General features: G+C 53.8%; 1 protein-coding gene across 1 annotated transcript; it reads left to right on the top strand.

Annotated features, from left to right (window-relative positions):
* Positions 1 to 220: 220 nt before the first annotated feature.
* On the top strand, positions 221 to 18059 carry PITX3 (paired like homeodomain 3). The gene is made up of 4 exons (XM_048946490.1): positions 221 to 482; positions 11439 to 11579; positions 15136 to 15341; positions 16544 to 18059. Exons 2-4 carry the CDS (start codon positions 11471 to 11473, stop codon positions 17105 to 17107), a joined length of 879 nt encoding a protein of 292 aa, XP_048802447.1. The 5' UTR covers positions 221 to 482; positions 11439 to 11470; the 3' UTR covers positions 17108 to 18059.
* The last annotated feature ends 2127 nt before the right edge of the window (positions 18060 to 20186 follow it).

Raw genomic sequence — 20186 nt, 5'->3', positions numbered from 1 at the left:
GTGCGGTCACGGCGGCGAAAGCCGTGCGGCGGGGCGGGGGCGCGGCCATCGCGGAGAAGGCGTGATCTAGCGCCCACCTTCGCGAATAGGGGAGCCGGCGAGCGGCGGGATGCAGACGATCCGCGCGGAGATTGGTCGGTGTGGAAGCGGGGCGGGCTCGGGGCGGGCGGTGCTGGACGGGGCGGGCGGCGGCGGGCGCGCAGCTGGAATGGGGCGGGCGGGAGCGGGGCGCCCGGTGCAGCTGGCGGGGGGCGCCGGCCGCCGCCATAAAGTGAATGGGCCGGGTGAATGGGCGGCAGTCGGCCGGCGCCCTCCGCCCTCCCCGTGAGCCGCAGGCTGGTAGCGTGGCGCAGCGTGCCAGGGAGTCGCGGGGATTTACTTTCTGACAGCTGCGGAGCGGCCCGGGTAGCGGGACAGGGGCAGCGGCGTCACCCCGTTCGCAGGATTAAGGCCGCCGAGCCGAGCCCGCATCTGGAGCTGCTGTAAGTGCCACTCCGTCAGACACCTCCCGGGAACGGGGTGGTCCGCCGCTCTTCCCGGGGCGCCCTCGGTGCCCGCCCGGCTGCGTCCAGAGCTGGCGCGGGGCGGGAGCATCCTCGGGGCGTTCCGCTCGGGACCGCAGCGCCGTGCCTGGGGCGGGAGACGGGGGACAGCGGGAGGAGCGGGGCCCGACCCCTGCCGTACTCGGGGCCGTGGTGCTGCAGGTCCTGCCGTCCCGTTGGGCTGCTCGGGCCCCTCCCGGCAAGCGCTCCCGGAGCCCCTGGCAGTTGCTAAACTTAGGCATTTTCCACTGGGGCGAGCGGGGCCGGAGCTGTTTAAATTAGCCGGGGCTCGCTGTAAATAACGGCGCTGCGGGCTGCGGTTCAGCTGTCTGCAGGGTCCGGGGCAGCAGGACGCGGGGAGACAGCGCCTGGGAAAAGCGCAGCAGCACGACGGCGTTCGGACAGTTGGATAAATGATATTTATGTAACGGGCTGGCGCCTGTTTACAGCAGAGCCGACCTCCCTGCAGCTCCAGGGTGAGGGCGAGCCGGCCCGTGACTGCGGGTACCCGCCGAGAGTAGCGGAGCCGGCCGGGTTGAGGGGGAAGGAGCGAGGGAAGCGCCGACCCTCGGCGGCGGCTCCGTCGGCAGCTGCGAGGGAAGGAACGGAACTGGGCAGCGCTGGGAGGCTCGGAGCAGAGCTGCTGTCGGGGTCCGGGTTCTGGCACGGGCTCCGGCGATGAGCGCGGCCCGGGGAAGCCGTTACCGCCGGCGGCAGAGAGCGGAGCGGCGCCCGACGGAGCGCGGCTGCTCTGCTCTCAACGAGAGCGAGCCCGGGGTGGGGGCTCCGTCTCTTTGCTCGCAGCGGGCTACGAGGCGGCTCGGCCCCGGCTGGCGGCGGCTCTGGGAGCGGCCCCGCGCTGCAGCTGCCGGAGCGGGCTCGGGGGGGTGGCGGGGCCCGGCCCGGTGCTGCCGAGCGGGGCACACCTGTCGGCCCCGCGCCCCCGCCGCGGGACAGCTGAGCGGGGCGGGACGGGCGGCCCCCCCGGCAGCGCTGCTGGGCTCGGTGCCGCGGCCCCGGCTCACTGCCGCCCGGCGGGCTGCGGGGGGAACTGGTATGAGCTGGTGGTGCGGGAAGCAAAGAGGGCAACCTAGAGCTCCCCTGCCGCTCTCGGCACCCGGCCTGCGGGATGCGGTGTGAAATGGCTTCGTCCTCGCTGCGGCTTAGGGAGGTGCTAAAAGCAGCAGCTCGGGAAGGTATCTTTCAAGAGCGTCACCCTTGATCGTGTCCTGCCGCACCATTGGCGATGGCAGCGAGGTCTTTCACGAGCCCCCTGCTCCCTCGGAGGGACGGACGTTTGTGTAAGCTGCCTTCCTGCGGGGACAAAGAGCTGCTGCTGACTCCGGAGGGACTGGCGGGGCATGGAGCTGCTGCCGGACCTCACTGATAGTTGCAGAAACGGGGCAGGAGGCGGTTTTCGTTACCAGATGGTCGCACTGTGCCGGGTATCAGGCGTTGTGTGAGGGCTCAGGGCAGGGGCAGTGTTTTCGGTCTGCTGCCAGCATTGCACGAGGGTCAGTCTTCGTGAAACACAGCTATATCCTGGTAACTGAAATGTGTACTGTCCCGGGCACTGCTTTGACAACTCGCAGCTCTGCGTTGGCAGAGAAATGTCTGCAAGCCTCACTTAATATCTGTTGCCTTTCTGAAAGGGCTTAATTCTGGCAAATAATAGATGTGAAAACTATGCAACAAATTCGCTTGTGCACCTTATAGGAAGGTCAGCAAAAAAGCAGTATCTTTTCTGTCTGTCAGATGCTACCAAAACCATGAGATTAAGAGGTAAGGCTAACTTTGGAGACTGCCAAAAAGAAAAAAAATAAAAAAGAAGAAGAAGAAGAAGAAGAAGAAGAAGAAGAAAAAAAAAAAAAAAAAAAAAAAAAAAAAAAAAAAACAGAAACCTGATCAGGGAGGGCGCACCAAAAGGAAGATGAGATGTGCTGGGGACATGAGCTCTGTCTCGTGACCTGGCACATGTGCCCCAGCTCTGGGGACAGGGGAGGTCCTGGGCTGGGAATTAAGTCCCTGTAGGGATGGCTGGTGGCCTTGCGCCATGTGTCCTACAATGGGGCAAGACCACGGAACCGGGAGCAGGAGCTGTGGCGCTGCTGGCTGCCTGAACGCAGGAGGCTGTGGTTTGCTTAGGGCCTGGCCATTGGGAGAAGGTCCCCCCACTTGCTGTGCGGTGCTGGGGTGCAAAGGCATTGAACTGTGCCAGCTCTGGAACCTGGCTTTGGGCTGGGGCACAGTGCTGGGCTACCCATGGCTTGCCTTCCATCTGCGCTGCCTGGCACCACAGCTGGGGCTGGGGAAAATCCTCCGGCAGCGCAGAGCTGGGATGCAGGCAGCAGGAGAGAGAGGATTTGTGTGGCTGCACTGTGCCTGCTGTCCTCCCTTTGTGTGCCGGCACCCCTGCCCTCCGCCTGGCTCACCTCTGAATATTAATGCCTCTGGCAGATTGGATAATAATGTGACTGGGAATTGAATGAAGCTGGTTATTAGCTCCTGACTTGCATGGGACATTTAAGGCAGCCCTGAGGCTGCTGATGGAGGTGCAGTGGGTCAGGTTGTGCTGCAGCAGGGGCTGGCTCTGCACCGATTGAGACTGGCAGTGCCACCAACTCCTGTGGTCTTTGTGGACAGTCCCAAGTGTGCTAGAAAAAAGGGACGTGGCCCGGTGTCACAGAGGAGAAACCGAGCTCTGGCAGTGCTGAGCACCCTGCAGCCCTAAGCCAGCAACACCACCTCACTACGATGCTCTGCACTATCTCCCAAAGCACGACTCCACCAGAAAATAGGCACTTACACCCTTTTTATCCATGCACAAGAGCAGGGGAACCAGAGTTAAAGGGCAGGAGCTGCTATTGATTTTGTACTGATTCTTCAACCTTTCAAGGTATTCAGAAAGACGTTGAGGTGCTACAGCTACTTGTGACTTCAGCTGGAGCAGAACTGCATTTGTCCAATTAACCCTTCAGAAATTACCATCTGAGCTTCTGTGAATGAGCCACCTGTTTGCAAACCCCATCCAACAACTTCCACCATCCCAGAAGCCAACAGCCTCAGACTTGTTAGTGTCCCCTGGACGGAGCATGTACTCGGCTGTTTCTCACAGCCCTCCTCCCGCAGCCCCCTTTATTTAAATGCCATAATTTGCTGCTAGCAGAACCTCGGAGAGGGTTGGGCTGGAGGGCTCAGCTCCAGCGGCACTGCCTGCAGACAGCACAAAGAGGAACCAAAAGCACCACCATCAGGGCTGGGAACCCTCAGCCTCTTCTCCCGGTACCAATTCTGTGAGGCCAATTTTTGGGAGATGCCGACAATAACCATACAAAGAGATGCATGAGAGTTCAGCCATAAATCATGCTGACCTGTCTGTGTGTGGACGTTTTTATTTACTTGCCTTTCTGAAAAACAAATAAACAGAAAATGCCTCCCAAATAAACCAGCTCCCCACTTGGATTTGAACACGCTTTAAAAGAAATCCCTTTTGTTTTAGCCATTTTTTATTTCCTGTTTGTTTCTGAGCTTAGACTTGACAATGAAAACCACATGAAATTCCCTTTTTGTTCCATCAGTTTTATTTTTGGTGCCACAATATCCAAAACTTCCAGTTCTGCAGGATTTTTTTTTTTATTTTATTATTATTATTTTTGGTGGATGCGCATTTATTGCAAGGTTTTTTTTTTTTTAAAGCAAATGCATTATTGTTATTTTTTTTTTCCCGTAAAATGAAAGGCAGGCAGTCTTGAGGACGAGGTGTACCAGGGTGTTTAAAGAATACTCGTGGATGTGAGTGATATTCGTTGAGCTGTAAGCGCCGTGCTGGTGCAGCTCCATAGCTAACCGGGGAGCAATCCCACAGGCGAAGTACGGAGTAGTGCACGACCGTGCGTCCCGTTGGAAGCGTTTCACAGCATCGTTCTGGCAGCGGGCGCCGGAGCTCAGCTGTGGCGGGGCCGTGGCTGTGCGGTGCTCAGCGCGTTACCCGGTGCGGGCTGCCGGCGGATCTCGAGGTGCCGAGGTGTCCCTGCAGCGGGGGGCTGCGACCCTAGCCGCTCGCAGAGCGCCCGCCTCCCCCTGCCTCGGCCCTTTGCTCTACACTGCTTTGATGGGATTGCCCGCGGGCTGGGCTGAATGAGTAATGACGGATCTGCAGCTTTCTTCCTTACCCACCCAAATGCCTACCTCCCAGGGCTCTGTGTGGGATGCGGCATGGAACAGATGGAAAAAACTAAGGATTAAGAAAAAAGCTAACGAACAAAAAACACAGTCTTTGCACACGGTCCCCAGGCAGCGCAGTGCATCTCAGGACCCTGACATTCAGAGCCGAGTTTCGCTGCTTCCCTCGTCTTTGTGCCCACAGATTCACGGACACATAGCAGTTTGCTGTGGAGCCCTAAGCCCGATCCTGCTTGCACAAGGCTGCGGGGCTGGGGCCGGCCGTGTTTGCAGTGGGGAGAGCTGATTATCCCCTCGATGTCTGGGTAAACAGCTGACCTTCAGGGCATGGTGCAAGGGCCATAAAGGTGTGTGTGTGGAGGGGGGGATTGGGGGGAGGTGGCAGTGGGAGCTCCAGCAGCTGCCAAGTGCCTTCCCTAACAGGGCTAGCAGCTCCGCACATCCTTTCTGTGCTTCCTCAGGATGCTGCACCCTGAGCTCCCCCCTTGCTGCATTCAGACAACAGTGGAGCCGGGCAATGGGACGTGCATCCCTTGCAGCCATTCAGGCTCTGCCATCACTCCACCGCCAGCCCCAGCTCCGCACAGCTGTCCTACAGCAGCAGTCCAGCTGTGGCACCCAAGAAAGATTCTCTCTAGCTGCTGTTTTAGGCAAGTTCTGTTTATGGCCGAGTCAAACTTCTGCAGGCAGGATTTATGGCAGAAGCACTGACTGACGGCTTCACAGAGCACCAAGGTCGGAGCCGCATGCAGGGTGCGACGTGCTGGCGGCATGGCCGGGCCTCCCGACCTTCAGTCCGCCTGATTAGGGGCTTTCTTCAGCTTGTTTACTAATTGTGAGAGCTACTGCCATCCTCAGTAGCGGCTGAGTCATCTGTTGCCCTCCATCTGCATACAAAGCTCTGAGGCAGCCGGAACCGCATCGCTCTGGCTGTCTCCTGGCCCACCCTCCCCTGATGGGCCAACTTTACAGCCGCACAGATACCAAAAGGCACCGGACCACCTCCCTTTAATTGCCGCAGCAATCACACCTGCACACACACTGAGCAGCAAGCATGTAGGCACGCTGCTGCCAGGCTTGGTCGCCACAGCTGCTCTGCTCCTGCACACGTGGGCAAAAGTGCCATGTGCACAGGGACCTGTGAGCAGAGCCCCCTCCCTGCTCTGTGTCGGCTGCAAGATGCTCACTGCCAAATTTCTCCCCTAAATCAGCCTCTTTCTGCCCTGACTGGAGCAATTCATTTCTCTGCACCCTTTGAGTGTGCGCAGCTCCCAGCACTCCTGTGCTCCAAAACTTGACGTTGCCAGCAACTTTGTGCAACTGCGATTTGTTATGGCAAAATGGAGCCTCCGTTGATTTGTTTTGTTCCAGATGCCTAACAAACAAATGGAGCTGTAACAAAAATGCAGCTTTATTAATGTAACTACAGAGCCTGTCAAAGGGACAAGCACAGCCCTGACTGATGGAGTCAAGGTGCTGCACCCAGGAAGGCAGCTGGACACAGCCCTGTGCTGCAGCTCCTGCAAGAGTGCGAGGAGTGCAGAAAAACCAACTTTGTAGGAAAGCAGGCAGGCAGTTTCCCCCCACACTGTGACTGGTATCTCCTGCCCTTGGGTGCCATTTCAGAGCCACAGAGATAGACTAAGGCAGCTCTGCTAGGGTGCCTGGCCATACTGCTTTGGCACGAGCTGAGCAAAGGCACTGCCTGGTTCCCAGGACAACCCCCAGTGCTGCCATGCCACACACAGACCTGATGGAGTGGGAGCACGAGGGAGAACTATTCCACCACATGGCTCACTGTTAATCCATGGTGCAGCCAAGCAGGACATATCCTTCATGGGCATTTTTTTTTCTCTTTCTTTCTTTTCCTGCAGATGTGGGTACAGAGCTGTCAATCCTTGGGATGCTCCTACTGTGACAGTCCTGCATGAGACCAATGCATTATTAACCCTCTTCCACCCAGAACAACCATTAGACAGTTCTCCTCTGCTGCAGCTAGAGGCTCACGCTCACCTTATGGGCTGACCCCAGCCCCACAGGGCACGTCAGGCAGTGTCCAGCAAGGCTGTACGTTTCCCTAGCACCTCTTATCTGATGATCTGGAAGCACTTAAAGGAATTTCACTTCGTTGCCTCTCCCAGTTCAAACAGGCTTTTTAACATCATTTCTGCAATGAGGAACAGCATCCCAGAGCAGCCAAACAATGTTACCTATATCACACACCGAGTTGTGCATCTCCCCATCTTCTCCCTGTCTGGTCTGAGTTATCAGAAACTTCTCCAGTAATGAAGAGAGAGAATGGGTACGAAGCAGCAGCCCTCACAGCCAGCCCACATGGGGCACATGACAGCATAGCACGCACTGCTCACAATGCTATTGCAGCTCAAATAACAAGCTCCAAGCAATGAGGCACTGAGAACCTCGGGGGCACCTGGCAAATCCTGCTGATGAAATAGAGAGAAAAAGTATTTCAGGCTTCAAAGAAATACACGCTGCTATGAAAATGCCCCACACCAAAGCTCAGGGACTGGCACCACACTGCAAGGAACAAATAGAGAAATTATAAGCAGTGACTCAGCACTCACCAGCAGTCAGTGATCCATCAGTGAGCTCTGTGCACCTGGAAGCACTCCTCAGGCAGCCCAGGAGGCAGGCATGCTGCTCCCCTGTCCATAATGGGGCTGCACACTGGGCAACCGTTTTGCTTCTGCTGTTTATCTTCCAGTGATAAACGGTCTTGCCTGGTTCCTGCTGCAATTCCATTAAGATTAGAGATGTAAAGTTACACTGTGAGGTTTAGCAGCAGATGACCCCGGTCTCCCTGTGGTCTCAAGAAAGAGAAGATTTACTCTTGTCTCACATTCCATCCTTGCTCTCTGGCTGCAGGAAGGAGCCCTCGAAGGCAGCACATCAGCTCTCAGTTCAGTGCATGATTCCTGTGCCAGGTGCTCTCTGGCACCAGAGACCCTGACCTGCAGCACTAGCATAGCACTGTCCCTGCATGAGCACGTGGGTTGGGAAAGGACAGGGCAGCCCCAGCATCTTTCCCTCTGGTATGGAACAGAGGCAGGGGCTGCCCCACTGCAGTTCAGCCTTCCTGGACCCAAGTACAGACAGGCAGTTCAATTTCCTGACAACGTGTGTAAATAACCAAGAGGCAGAGGGGGATGCTGACAGCCCAGGCACTAGGCTCTTGCTGAAGCACTGCACCCACACAAACAGCCTCTCCTGCAGGCAGACCTACTGGGGCCTTGGCTCTGCAAGCACATGTGGGGACGTGGGTGAAGCACTCCTGCCAGACCCCGGGCCTCCCTCTTGGGTGGGCAGCACCCAAGGCACCACTGTAATTAGCCTCACTTAGCTTGCAGTCAGCCTAGATGGTTCCTTTCCACTCCTCCTCCTCCTCAAAAAAAACAAAAAAAAGCAAAAAAAAAACAAAACCACCCCACAAACAAAAAAACACAGGTGAAGGAGTCTCTGCTCCTGGACGATGGAGCCACTTGTTACTGAGATCCAGGAGAGGAGGTGACAAAGACCCCATTTGATCCTTCAGGCTAAGTGAATATGCCAGCATTACTGCCCCTTGTGCCCGCTGCTGCTGCTTCCTGCCAGCAGAGAGGATGCACAGGCTGGCAGCTCAAAGGAAATGCCAGTTCGGTGTGAAGTGGGAACCTGTATCGCAGGAGCAAGGAAGTGCAGAAATGGAAGGAGCCACAGTGCAGGCTGGAGTCATGGGTTATTTTACAAAACTGAAATCTCTGAGCAAGTCTGGCTCCATGGAAGACGTGCAAAAGGCACCCCTAACAGAATGGTTCATAAAGTGAGAAAGATGAAGGCACAGATGGAGTCAATAAATCCAATGCTATCGGAAAACACTTCTGAGATGCCGATTCCAGCAGCTCCCTGAGAGCAGACATACAATTTGGTAGAAGTGCCAGAAAGGTTTAGGATCGACTTTCTTAATGTCTCTGCCTATAGAGGGATCTATCCAGTATGGAAAGAAAGCTCCTTTAATTAAATCCAACAGAGCTGTATACTCTGGGGTAATACCTATAGCCTTTATGCTGGCAGAGGTGCTGGCCCTAGTGAGCATGGGTGTGGGGCTCTGCCCACAGCAACCCTCCATGGCCACACTGAGCAGATCCTTGTCCCTTTCGTTTGCTGTACCCATATCAAGATGAGAGCGCCCTGCTTGGTGCTACCACATAGAGTGCATGCAGCGGGTATGCAATCACACACATTCCCTCTCTGAAGCTCTCCTAGTTTTAAGATCAGTTCAAAGAGCAAACTTGCTCTTAAGTCAGAAGCACTAGTTTCAACCTGAGCGTAGGCCATCTTTATAGCCAGTGTTAGCCTGATTCCACAGCACATCCCTGCAGCAGGCCACATTGTGCCTAGTCCTAAATACTGGGGCTGGCTTACCCCAAGCCTGGTGTCTCATGTTGTCATTTACACTTCCATACAACCAGCTGTGAGATGCTCCTCTCCTGGCTTCATAGCTCCAGTTTGCACAGATGAAACCTGTGCAAGACAAGCACAACACTTCAGGCACACAGGACACTGCACGGAGGATTCTGTCCTGCACATGAAGCGAGGCAAAAGGCTGAATTCCTCCTTAAATCTGGTCCAGTGCGGAGTCAAGCCCTCAAAAAGAGGAAATTGTGCTTGACAGATGCAATCATATGCAAATGGCTGTAGAAGAGGGGAAATTATCATCTACAAACATTGGGCAGAAATTCCATCTGCCGCCGCCTCAAGAAGGGCTCTTAATAAATTCTGAGACAGCAAAGTGACACACATCTTAATCAAGACTTAATCCAGGGAATTAATTCACTGTGCGTTTCTGCATAATTCCAAGAGCAATGCTAAAAGCCATGGCAATATCAGCAGCAGATGGACTCCCCCTACTCTCTGCAAAGGTATTAAAGAAAACACAGCCCCATCACATCACATCATGCTGTGTGCGTAGGGCAGAAAGCAACAGGGCTGTGGGTACATGGTCTGCAACCAGCAAAGGTCACCAAAGGCTGGGGAAAGTGGTGAGCACAGAGCTGCTGCTCCACAACCCAGGCCAAAATGCTTGCAGGAGGCAGAGCTCTGGAAAAACTGGCACTGGAACCCAGAGAGATGCTGCTCTCAGGGTGTGTCAGAGCCAGCACTGAGGTTTGGGAGTGGTGGGATGGGAGAGCTCCAGGGAGCAGGGGGGAAAGCACCGTGGCTCTCACTTGCAGCAGACACCAGCAGGGTGAAGCACCAGCTTCCAGCCTCATCGCAGCCTGGGAGAACTTCACAGGTACGATCTGGCCTTGCCGAGGTCCCAGCAGCAGCCCTGCTCAGAATGACAGGAGGCTTTAGACAGCTCTGAAAATACATTCTTAGTCACTGTCATCCAGCTCCAAAGGAGGTGCGACAGCTCTGTTATTAATCTCTTGTTTACATGTTTAAGCGCTCGCACAGCCCAGCTGAAATGCGACCTTCGCTCAGTTTGGTCCTGGCACGCGTGGACTCAAGGGGCCGTGCAGCCCTCCACCAGCCATTTGGTCTCCACCACTGCCCATGTCCTTGTTTGAGAATCCCAAGTGCCCAGTCCCAGCAGCACGCACCTGCAGCCATGCTGTGTCAACAGCTGCGACACGTCAGCAGGAGCTGCTGCAGGGACAGGGACTGGAGGGGTGTTGGAAAATGCAGGCACTGCACCCAGCTGCTCTTCTCCAGGCCTTCAGGAGCCATCAAACCAGCACATTAACCAGACCATAGTGCCACACGCAGCAGCATCATGAGCTGGACTTCAGGGCCTACAGGGCCAGCTCACTTGCCCACGTGGCAGGGCTGGACTGCTAGCACCTAACACTTCCCACCTGCCTCTGTGAGCCTCCAGTGCTGTACCACAGAGAGCAGCACAGGATAGGATAACTGACCCGGGGACAAAGAATGATGAAAAAGGGCAGTCAAGAAGCCACAGCAGTGGGAGCTGGGGGCAACTCCCAACTGGGATGCTGTCAGGTCAGCTCGTGGGCACAGATAGCACTGGGGAGCCTTTGGCTGAGAGGTGCCAGTGCTTGTCCCCAGGCACCCAAGGGCATGTAATGCGACTCCCGTGTTAACTCAGGCTCCAGAGGTCCTCATTTACCCAAAAGTATTCCACTTGCAGTGACAGAGCTCATGGCAGCCTCTGCGCAGTTTGGCATGCCTTCCTCCTGGTGCCACACAGTTTACTGCATGTGCACGTCTGACCATTTGTGCCCAGGGTATCAGGAGAGCCTCAGGGCCCTGGGCACTGCCTGTGTCTGAGCAACTTGCTGGGAGGTGAAGGAAGGCCTGAGGAAGCTGCAGAGGGAGGCTGGGAGAGCGGGATGTCTGGGGTAGGTGCTAACAGCCCTTGGCTGGTCCAGGACCACTTCCTCAGATCTCCGTTACACAGCATGCTCCGGCGTTGCTATTTTGGTCTGAATGTCACCTATAAATTGGAGGCTCTTTCTCTGAAGGCTGCAAATAGAAGTGTTACTAGATCATCTTTGATTTATAGGGGAGCTCAGCAGAAAACCTGGCATCTCCGTTTTCCAGCCAGGAAACCCTGAAGGAGTCCAAGATCACACGGGGATCCTCGCTTTCCCTAGGCCTCTCCTTAGAGGCTGGCCAGTCCCTTTTCACGTGGACGAGAAGAGGTCATGAGCACAGATCCAACTCCCTAACCACCCTGTGCCTCTTTTTCAGGTTCCTCCTTTGCCACCTCCTATTCCTGCCCCATGGATTTCAACCTGCTGGCAGATGCAGAGGCTCGCAGCCCAGCCCTGTCCCTCTCAGATTCTGGCACCCCCCAGCACGAGCACAGCTGCAAGGGGCAGGACCACAGTGGTGAGTGCAAGGTCCCACGCTCCCGGTGGGCAGCATCCAAGGTGCAGGGCAGAAAGAGAGCAGGGGGAGATGTGGAACAAGCATTGCTGTGCAGCAGGAGCTGCCCACCTGCTCAGATGGAAACTTTCCATGCTTTGGGTTAGCTCCAGGCTGAACTTCTCAGGTGCAGCCAAAGGGAGACAATGCAAAGCTCCCTGTGCAAGGGGAGCCGAGGGCTGGGGACAGCCTGCTGCTCCCTGTGTAAAGCCTCTGGGCTCACCCGCTTGCAGAAGCTAATCAGTGTAATGATGCAGATTAAAATTCCCTGGAGCGAGCACCACGAAGGGTGCTGCACCAGAATAACTATTGGTCAGAGAACCCAGCCACTGAATTCCCTGCTGCACACGTACCTTAGTTGGGCACATCCCCAAGCTTGGCGGCTCCTCATCAGCTGCTGGGACACACAGCGCATCTCCATCCAAGTGGCTTCCCAGTCGAGCCCTGCTCCCCACACAAAACTGCCAACTAGGGAGCAGACTTTTTTTCCATTAGGCGTGAACTGCTAATTTCAGCTATGACTGCAGGAGTTTCATTGAGTGGGTGAATGTGCACGGGATGTATTTCATAGCCTATTTTAGGTCAACAATAAATGCCAGGTGCCTGACTACGTCACTCCTCACTGTATTAAACAGGCTGGAAATAAAGCATCTGAGGGAGGCAGCTACATGCTGGCATTACCTATACACAGGAGCTGCTGCCTCCTGCACTCTCACCAGGCAGCCTTACTTACCCTGGGCTCCGCTTCTTTCATCTGCAGAGCAAGGGGTGCTGAGGAATGGGGTAGAAACCCGGTCTGTCTTAGCTCTCCAAAGTCCTCCTCATCCTCTGATGGTGCTGAGTGTTTGCAACAGCCCCTCCTATTGGATCTCATCAGGCAGGAGAGCAAGGAGAGATGTATTCCACAGCCAGCTCCTCAGTAGGGACCCAGGGCAGCCCACAGGGACCTTCCTTCTCACAGGGTCCCCACCACAGCACACCCACGCTCTGCTCTCTTTACAGTACACTTTCCCCTACCTGGAGAAGCAGCAGAAACAAAGACAACAATGATCAATGTTGAGGAAGAGCCGAAGGCAGCAAATGCAGAACCAGAAGGGATACCAAGAGGGAGGCATAGTTTCAGAGGTTTTTCCAGACTCAGAGGCAGTTTTACTACAGCTGCCTGGGCTTCCTTGACAAGATTTAGAGAAAGCCCAGACCTAGGGGGCAAGGAGGAGATGAATATAAGGTGCTTGCTTAGCTCTTCCACCAAGACACAGCTCATTAGCCAGTGGTTTTACTGTTGTTGTTCACTTTGGGTATAATTTCTCCTTGCAGGAAGAGGAACTGCAGGAACTCCTGTTTTGGGCACAGCTCCTATTTGGCAGCAGCCTCTTTGGAAACTCACGGATAAGGGCTCCTTGGGGGAACACACCCCATGCATGCATCAGGCTTTTAATTAACCCAGACTTAGCGGATGAGCAAACAAACCAAATGTTGTCCCTTCATCTGTACCGAGCTATTCCCAATAACTAAAACATGGGTGCCATCACTGCCTTATGTGTTTTGGAGATGAGCAATGAAGGAGTTTTCCTCTTCCAACTCTGGCTTAGAGCGTTGAGCTAGAGAAATCAGACCTATCCCTTTGGCAATAATTCCTATTCAAAATAAAACTAAAATACCAAGAGCTTCCAGCAGTCCTGCTGGAAGGTACTCCCATATGAGGATGCTCATGGTAGTGAGTAGAGCACCATGACACTATAGCCAGCCCCTACAGATCCACTTTTCAGTTCTATGCCTTCTTCTACTTCAAGAGCGTGCTTTGAAATTCCTCATTCTGATCCAGCCTAGCTGGAAAGCCTGCTGCACACTGGCAATAGGAACAGGAGATCATGCCTTCCCAGCCAGCTTGCATTACAATGTACCTGGAGTTCCTGTGTATCCAACACAAGCGTTAAGCCTGCTACAGACCTGCAGGCAAAGAATGGGGAGCATACAAGAACTCCGCATTGCTTCAGTGTTTGCAACGTGTGTCCAACATGTGCTTTACCCCACAAGGGGTGGTGCCTCACTGGCACATGCACCGTGGGAGCCCTGCAGCTCCCTCAGAGGAAGGCAGGCACAGGGAAGCAGGGCTTTCGCAGAAGCCACAGGAGAGGTTTCTGAGCTAACAGACTGAGTGATCAGCTGCTTTTCAGACTCCCTCTTAGGGCTCCCCTCTTCCATTTGGTTTCTATGGAACTTATTTTGGAAAGGCACATGCATTGTAGCTGATGATCCCTTTCTTCTCACCTGGGTGTATTCCAGGCTCCTGTTTCCTTGCCCTTCTGCATTTTCAGAGGTTGTACAGCATAACTTCCATGTTAGGATTTTTTTTCTGGACTTTAAAGCCTTTTAAGCCAGCTTCCACTTAGAAAACCACAACCAAACAAAAAGTCCTTTTCATCTAAAACAAGCAGAGCAGTGCCAGGATTTTTAAAAAGATTCTTCTCCCAAACACAATAGTTCTGCCATTGTTCACAATAATCTCAATTTGATTTTGCTGATATTTCCAACTGGAAAAAGAGCACCTCCCCTCCCTGCTGAAAACCAAGTTCTCAGTTGGAAGCATCTCACCCTGCTTCTTGTTCAGAATAAAGTAGTGGCAAACATTAGTAGCGATTCATTTTCCCTGGAAGAATTCTCTTCTATGGCAACTTCTCTTGGCTCCTGGTAGAACTTTTTCTAAGACATCAGCTGCTGTTTTCCTCCACTCACTGTCCTCCATTCACTGCCGAGAGGCTCAGCTGTGACATCTGAACACAGAGAACATTTGCTTGCAGGGTGTGGGCTGTGGCACAGGGAGGCATTTGGTGTGGCCGAGTTGCTCACCTCCATCCCAGCTCAGCACAGGCAGGCACACTGAGTTCCACACTTGGCAATGGCGGAGGCTGAGCTGCATTTGAGGTTACACATCCACACAAACACCAATAGTTTCAGGACATTCACCAGAGGGGCAGCAAAAGAAAGACTCAGTCGCTTGGATGGGGAACTCCAAGTGGGAAGAGCAGGGGTGAGAAGACAGCAGATGCTGGAATGATTTAAGGGAGGCCTTTTCCTACTTTTTAAAATTAAGTGTTCCTAGGTAAGAAAATATCAGAATGGACAGGGGGAAAGGGGAAAAAAAAAGTCTGTTTCCCTTGGGTTTAGTTAATTTAAGAGCTTCAACTTGCCATCACTGGAAGTGTGCCTTTCCCCAAGTACTTCTCCCCAAAAGCGCTATTTGATCTTTAGTTGCATTATGAATGACAATTTCTTTTCGAATTTTTTCTAAAGGGACCCTTAGGCAGAAAGATCTCAGCACAGTAGGAAATAGCTGGCGTGGGAAAATTCTGCCACCACCACCCATCATCAAGGTGACAGAGGAAACCCAAGGGCTGCCTGGGTGGCTGTGCCCATCCAGGCAACAGTCATACGAGGGCAGGCTGTGAGGGGCTCCCCAAACACAGCCAAGCCCCCACATTAACTCAGGGGACCTCTCCCGTCTTTGTTTTGCACACAGATACCGAGAAGTCCCAGCAGAACCAGACAGACGACTCCAACCCTGAGGACGGCTCACTCAAGAAGAAGCAGCGGAGGCAGAGGACTCACTTCACCAGCCAGCAGCTCCAGGAGCTGGAAGCCACGTTCCAGAGGAACCGCTATCCTGACATGAGCACCAGGGAGGAGATTGCGGTCTGGACCAACCTGACGGAGGCACGAGTGCGGGTATGCACACCCCTACGGGGCAGGAAACCAGCTGTCATGCAAGCCACCAAGTTGTCCCCAAATAAGGGGCACTGGAACATTTCCCCACCTTGAAAGAACCTCACAAATAACTCCAACCGAGGTCTGATATAGCCACATTCACTCACTGGCTGCACCTTCCTCCCCAAGCACAAGATTGGGATACAGGGGTATCCAGAGCCCAGGCTCTGCCTCACTGAGCCTCCCCAGCCAGCTGTCCTGGCCCACCAGATCCCTTCCTGGTGGTGCCATCATCCCCAGCCTTACAAGAGGGCACCCTCTGGGGCTCCCCAACTGCTGTGCTGTCACAGGCACAGCATGGCAGGGCTCCAGCTGGAATGAGAGCTTCTCTCTGCTGCTAGAATTATGAGTTAGCAGCACCATGAATAGCCTTCCAGCAGCTTCCATGCTCTGGGAAGTTATATTGTTTGAGTCCCTCCAACACTAACAGATTTTCCTGTTAGAAGACAGAATTCTAGCATTCCCTGAGCTGATATCAAAGCAAAAAAGGTTGTCTCCTCAACTAAGCAGGCTCCAGCTGCATCCCTGAACATTTTGCTCCCAACCCCTGCTCCTGAGCTGTGCACAGTTGGAAATACAGTCTCAGCTTTCCCTCCCAAGAAGGGCATTTAAACACAGTAGGTCAGGCAACACAGAGAAGGCAGGCAGCAACAGAAGCTGTCTGTTAGCCTCTATCAGGGCACAGACACAGGTTTCTGCCCTTTGGAACAAGCTGGAACCAAAGCTGGGCCAGGCTCTTGGTCACTCCTTGATCTCCTCCACCAGTTAACGCCAATCGAACACAGTGCAGCTGCAGTGCCCAGGGTCCACAAGTCAAAGCTACAGCAGAGACAAAAGAGGCTTCCTGAGGTAGTTCCTGAACATGCTGCTTGTACAGGACCAGCACTACTGTCTAGCATCAGCATCCACACAACAGTGTGGGCACCATCTTTAGATGGCCTGAAACACCTAGTGCTATTCTGTGCACTCTTCACATCTTGCTTGGATTTTGATCAAGGTAGTGACTCCCCAGGAGATGATCCTGAAGCCCAGACACCTCACTGCAACAAGGGATGCCTTGCCCAGCATCCCTAGGTACAGACCCAGCACTTCACCCACTCGTGCTGGGTAAAGATGCCAAGGGACAGCCCAGAGTGACTCTCCACCTCTCTCCTCTCCTACAGGTCTGGTTCAAAAACCGCAGGGCTAAGTGGAGGAAACGGGAGAGGAACCAGCAGGCCGAGCTCTGCAAGAACAGCTTTGGAGCCCAGTTCAACGGACTGATGCAGCCCTATGATGACATGTATTCTAGCTATTCCTACAACAACTGGGCCACCAAAGGGCTCACCACCAGCCCACTCTCAGCCAAGAGCTTCCCATTCTTCAACTCCATGAACGTCAGCCCCCTCTCCTCCCAGCCCATGTTCTCCCCACCCAGCTCCATCGCCTCGATGACCATGCCTTCGTCCATGGTCCCTTCTGCAGTGACTGGCGTCCCGGCCTCCAGCCTCAACAACCTGGGAAACATCAACAACCTGAACAGCCCAAGCCTCAACTCCGCCGTCTCATCCAGCACCTGTCCTTACGCCTCCACAGCCAGCCCCTACATGTACAGGGACACGTGCAACTCCAGCCTGGCAAGTCTGAGGCTGAAGGCCAAGCAGCACGCCAACTTCACTTACCCGGCGGTGCAGACGGCAGCTTCCAACCTGAGCCCTTGCCAATATGCCGTGGACAGGCCTGTATGAAGTGCTGCTCTCTGCTGACTGGGGACTTGACCTTAGCCTGACACAAGGAGACCTTTAGCCCTACAACAGCGTACATCCTGCAGAGTGAGAGTGGAAGTGAGAGAGAGTAAAAGAGCATGAGAGAGCGAGAGCTCACAGCAGCAGGCAGATGGACCTCTACGAAGATTTGTCTAACTATCGTATGGTGAATTTTGACTGTCTTTCCCCTCCCAGTCTCCCTCCCTTCCTGGCCACCAAATACTTACCCTCCCTGTTGGTAAGGAAACCAAAACAGTCTGCTGGAAGCCCCATGGGGAAGCAGGAGCCCCAGCAGGCAGCATGCCTAGCTTGTGGGAAGCTGAGCTCAGCATATTTTGGCCTGGCCCATCTAAACCCCCTTCCCCAGCACAGCTGGGTGCCACCACAGTGAGCTGCAGGGACGGGGTGACATGAGGCTGCTCTCCAGTGCTTGGCCAACCCCATCCTTCTCCCCCCACAAACACAAAGGTTGGTGCAGAATATCTCACCCATCTGCTTATTAGGCAGCCAGTCATTGTCTTGGCTGATTGGCATCCTATGAGAGCACATCTGTAGGCATGGCCTTTCAGATTTGAAGCCTTGAGGAACTGAGAGTCATAAGGATATAAGATATGTGCATGCATATATACCTATATATATATATACATACACATATATAGACCTATATGTTAAAATACACCATTTTGTACAGGAAGTAACCTGTGATGTAGACCTTAAAAACAAAAACCCCATAAAGCAAGCATGTCTACCAAGATGGTGTGCTGCCTGCCATGCTTCACTGCTCCACTCATGTCCAGTCAGACAGGAATACCTTCACCAGTATACATCCAAAGCATCCCCTTCTGCAACAATCAGCTCCCCCCTTGCACATCTCCATCCCTTCCTCAAATCCCATTTCAAAAAAAGGAAATAAAATAAAAGTTGGCACAGTCTCTCTAAGGCTCCAGCCTGCCTGGTTTTTGAGAGTGTCTGAAGATTCAAAAAGCAAGCACCAACATTGAGTCCAAGCCTGGGGTAGACACAGGCTGAGCACTCCGTGTTGAGATTTCCCCATCACGCTGGGTGGGCCAGCGCCTCTGAGTCCCTGCAGCACTACTGGCTCCAAAAAACACCTCCAGTAGGGGCTGCAGATACCTGCCCACCCCCCTGGCCCTGCACTGTTTCTTTCAGGAAGGCTGTAAAACAGAGCTGCTCTCCTGGGAGGTGCGTGCACAGCAGGACCTGTAGCTTCTGCCAATGCAGTGGGACACAGTGGGGTTCCCCAAGAACTCAAGAAAGCTATGTAAGCAGCGGATAGTGGGACGTCCCCACTCAGTGCAGTCTCTTTCCACATGGGGCACGTACTTCAGAGGCAAGCACAACCCTGATACATCAGCAGGACAAACCACTCCACATGAATGAGACAGGCAAAACTGGGACAAACCAGGTTTCTGCAATGTTGCCAGCACAAACAGAGGAAGCAAACTCTGTTAAAAGGGATCCTTGCTAAGAGACAAAGAGCATAGCCCTTTTTGTGCAGCATATAAACCACTCCATCTTTACCATAGCCTGCTGCACAGAGAGCAGCTGCTGCTGAAGGTATTGGTGAGCAGATGCTGAAAGCCATCACCGATCTCAGTCCAACAACGCTATAGCTAAATTATGCTTTGCTCTGAGCTAACCCAAACTGAGGAATCCCTCTACCAAAGCAGCTACTGCTGGAAGAACAACTCCAACTGCAACGTGCATGCAAAGATTGAGCATCGACATCTAAAGCACACAGCACATCCAAAACAAATCTGAACTCTTACCTTGCTGCTAGATGCCAGTGATGCTGAGGTTGCTTCTGTGCCTCCACCCTGAAGCCTCCCCACCATGCACACATACTGTGCTTCCACACTGACTCCTTTGCCTACCCTGGCTCTCCTCCCAGAAGAAGGAGCATAAGTCCAGCCCCTCTCATTCCCTCTCCTCAGCTGACTCTGACCCCAGCTGTACCTAATCCCCACTGATAGCCACAGCTAGGTGCTACCACAGCTCTCTCCAATGCCTCATCAAGGCACAGGGTCCTTCCCACAGCTGCCCCTTCCTGTACTTTCAGCACCCCCCCCCTCACCACCACACTGACTTGAGTGCAGGTGGGAATACAGCACAGCCAGAATCACCTCTGGTGCAGTCAGAGTGAAGCACCACACATTGCCCAGACCCAGCAGCAGCCATACGCCAACTCTGAGCTGAGAGAGCTTTGTACAATGGCACCAAATAACAAATGCATCCTGGGGGAAAAAAAAACACAAAAACATAAAATTTGCAGACAACAGAATGGTCAAAAACAAATAACAAAGTGATCAAATTGGCAGCAGTGAGCCAATCCCTAGGAGGGATCTTGTGCCTTCCGGATGCCACTTGCCTTCCTGGTACAGCTGAGATCTGGTGCTCAGCCCCTCAGCACTTCCCTAGCTGTGTCTCTGGTGCTGCTGCCCAAGCAGGCACATTCTAGCAGGCTCCTGCTTATTCTACAGGCTGTCACTGGACACTTCCCAGTCTGCAGATACAGCGTGCACGTGTTCTCCTCCATCCAAATTGTTGATGGAAGAGTTGAACAAAACCAGCCTCAGGACAGATGTCCCTGAAATTCACTCATCATAACTCTTCCTTTCAGCAGTGAACCACAGATAACTCTCTGAGTAAAGATACCCAATGGGCTTTACCCCCACCCAACATCCCACCTACACCATGTTTTAAAGCTCTCTCGAGAGTGTAGAATGTGACACAGCATCAGAAGCCTTAAAAAATCCACTTCAGTGGCAGCCAGGGCTCTCCTTCCCCACATCCTTACCTGCCATTGGAGCAAAGCAGATTACTTTGTCTGGGCTCTGTACGCTTGTGCTACTCATCTCCTCTTCGCTCTTTTTGCAGTGCAAATGAAACACTCTGGGTGTCTTTGTGCCTGCTGAGCCAGGTGTGAGGCGTGCTGCTGCCACAAGCCAGCCAAGGCTCGCCTCTGCTAGAGCCCTTCTGTGGCGAGGGCAGCTGTGTGCAGGGACAGAGGGCCTCAAGGTGGGGAGGGATCTGGGGAGCT

The sequence above is a fragment of the Lagopus muta genome, chromosome 5 (assembly GCF_023343835.1).
Source record: "Lagopus muta isolate bLagMut1 chromosome 5, bLagMut1 primary, whole genome shotgun sequence".
NCBI classification, from domain to species: domain Eukaryota; kingdom Metazoa; phylum Chordata; class Aves; order Galliformes; family Phasianidae; genus Lagopus; species Lagopus muta.
Note: the sequence above shows the minus strand (reverse complement) of the source record. Positions and strands in the feature narration are given on the sequence as shown.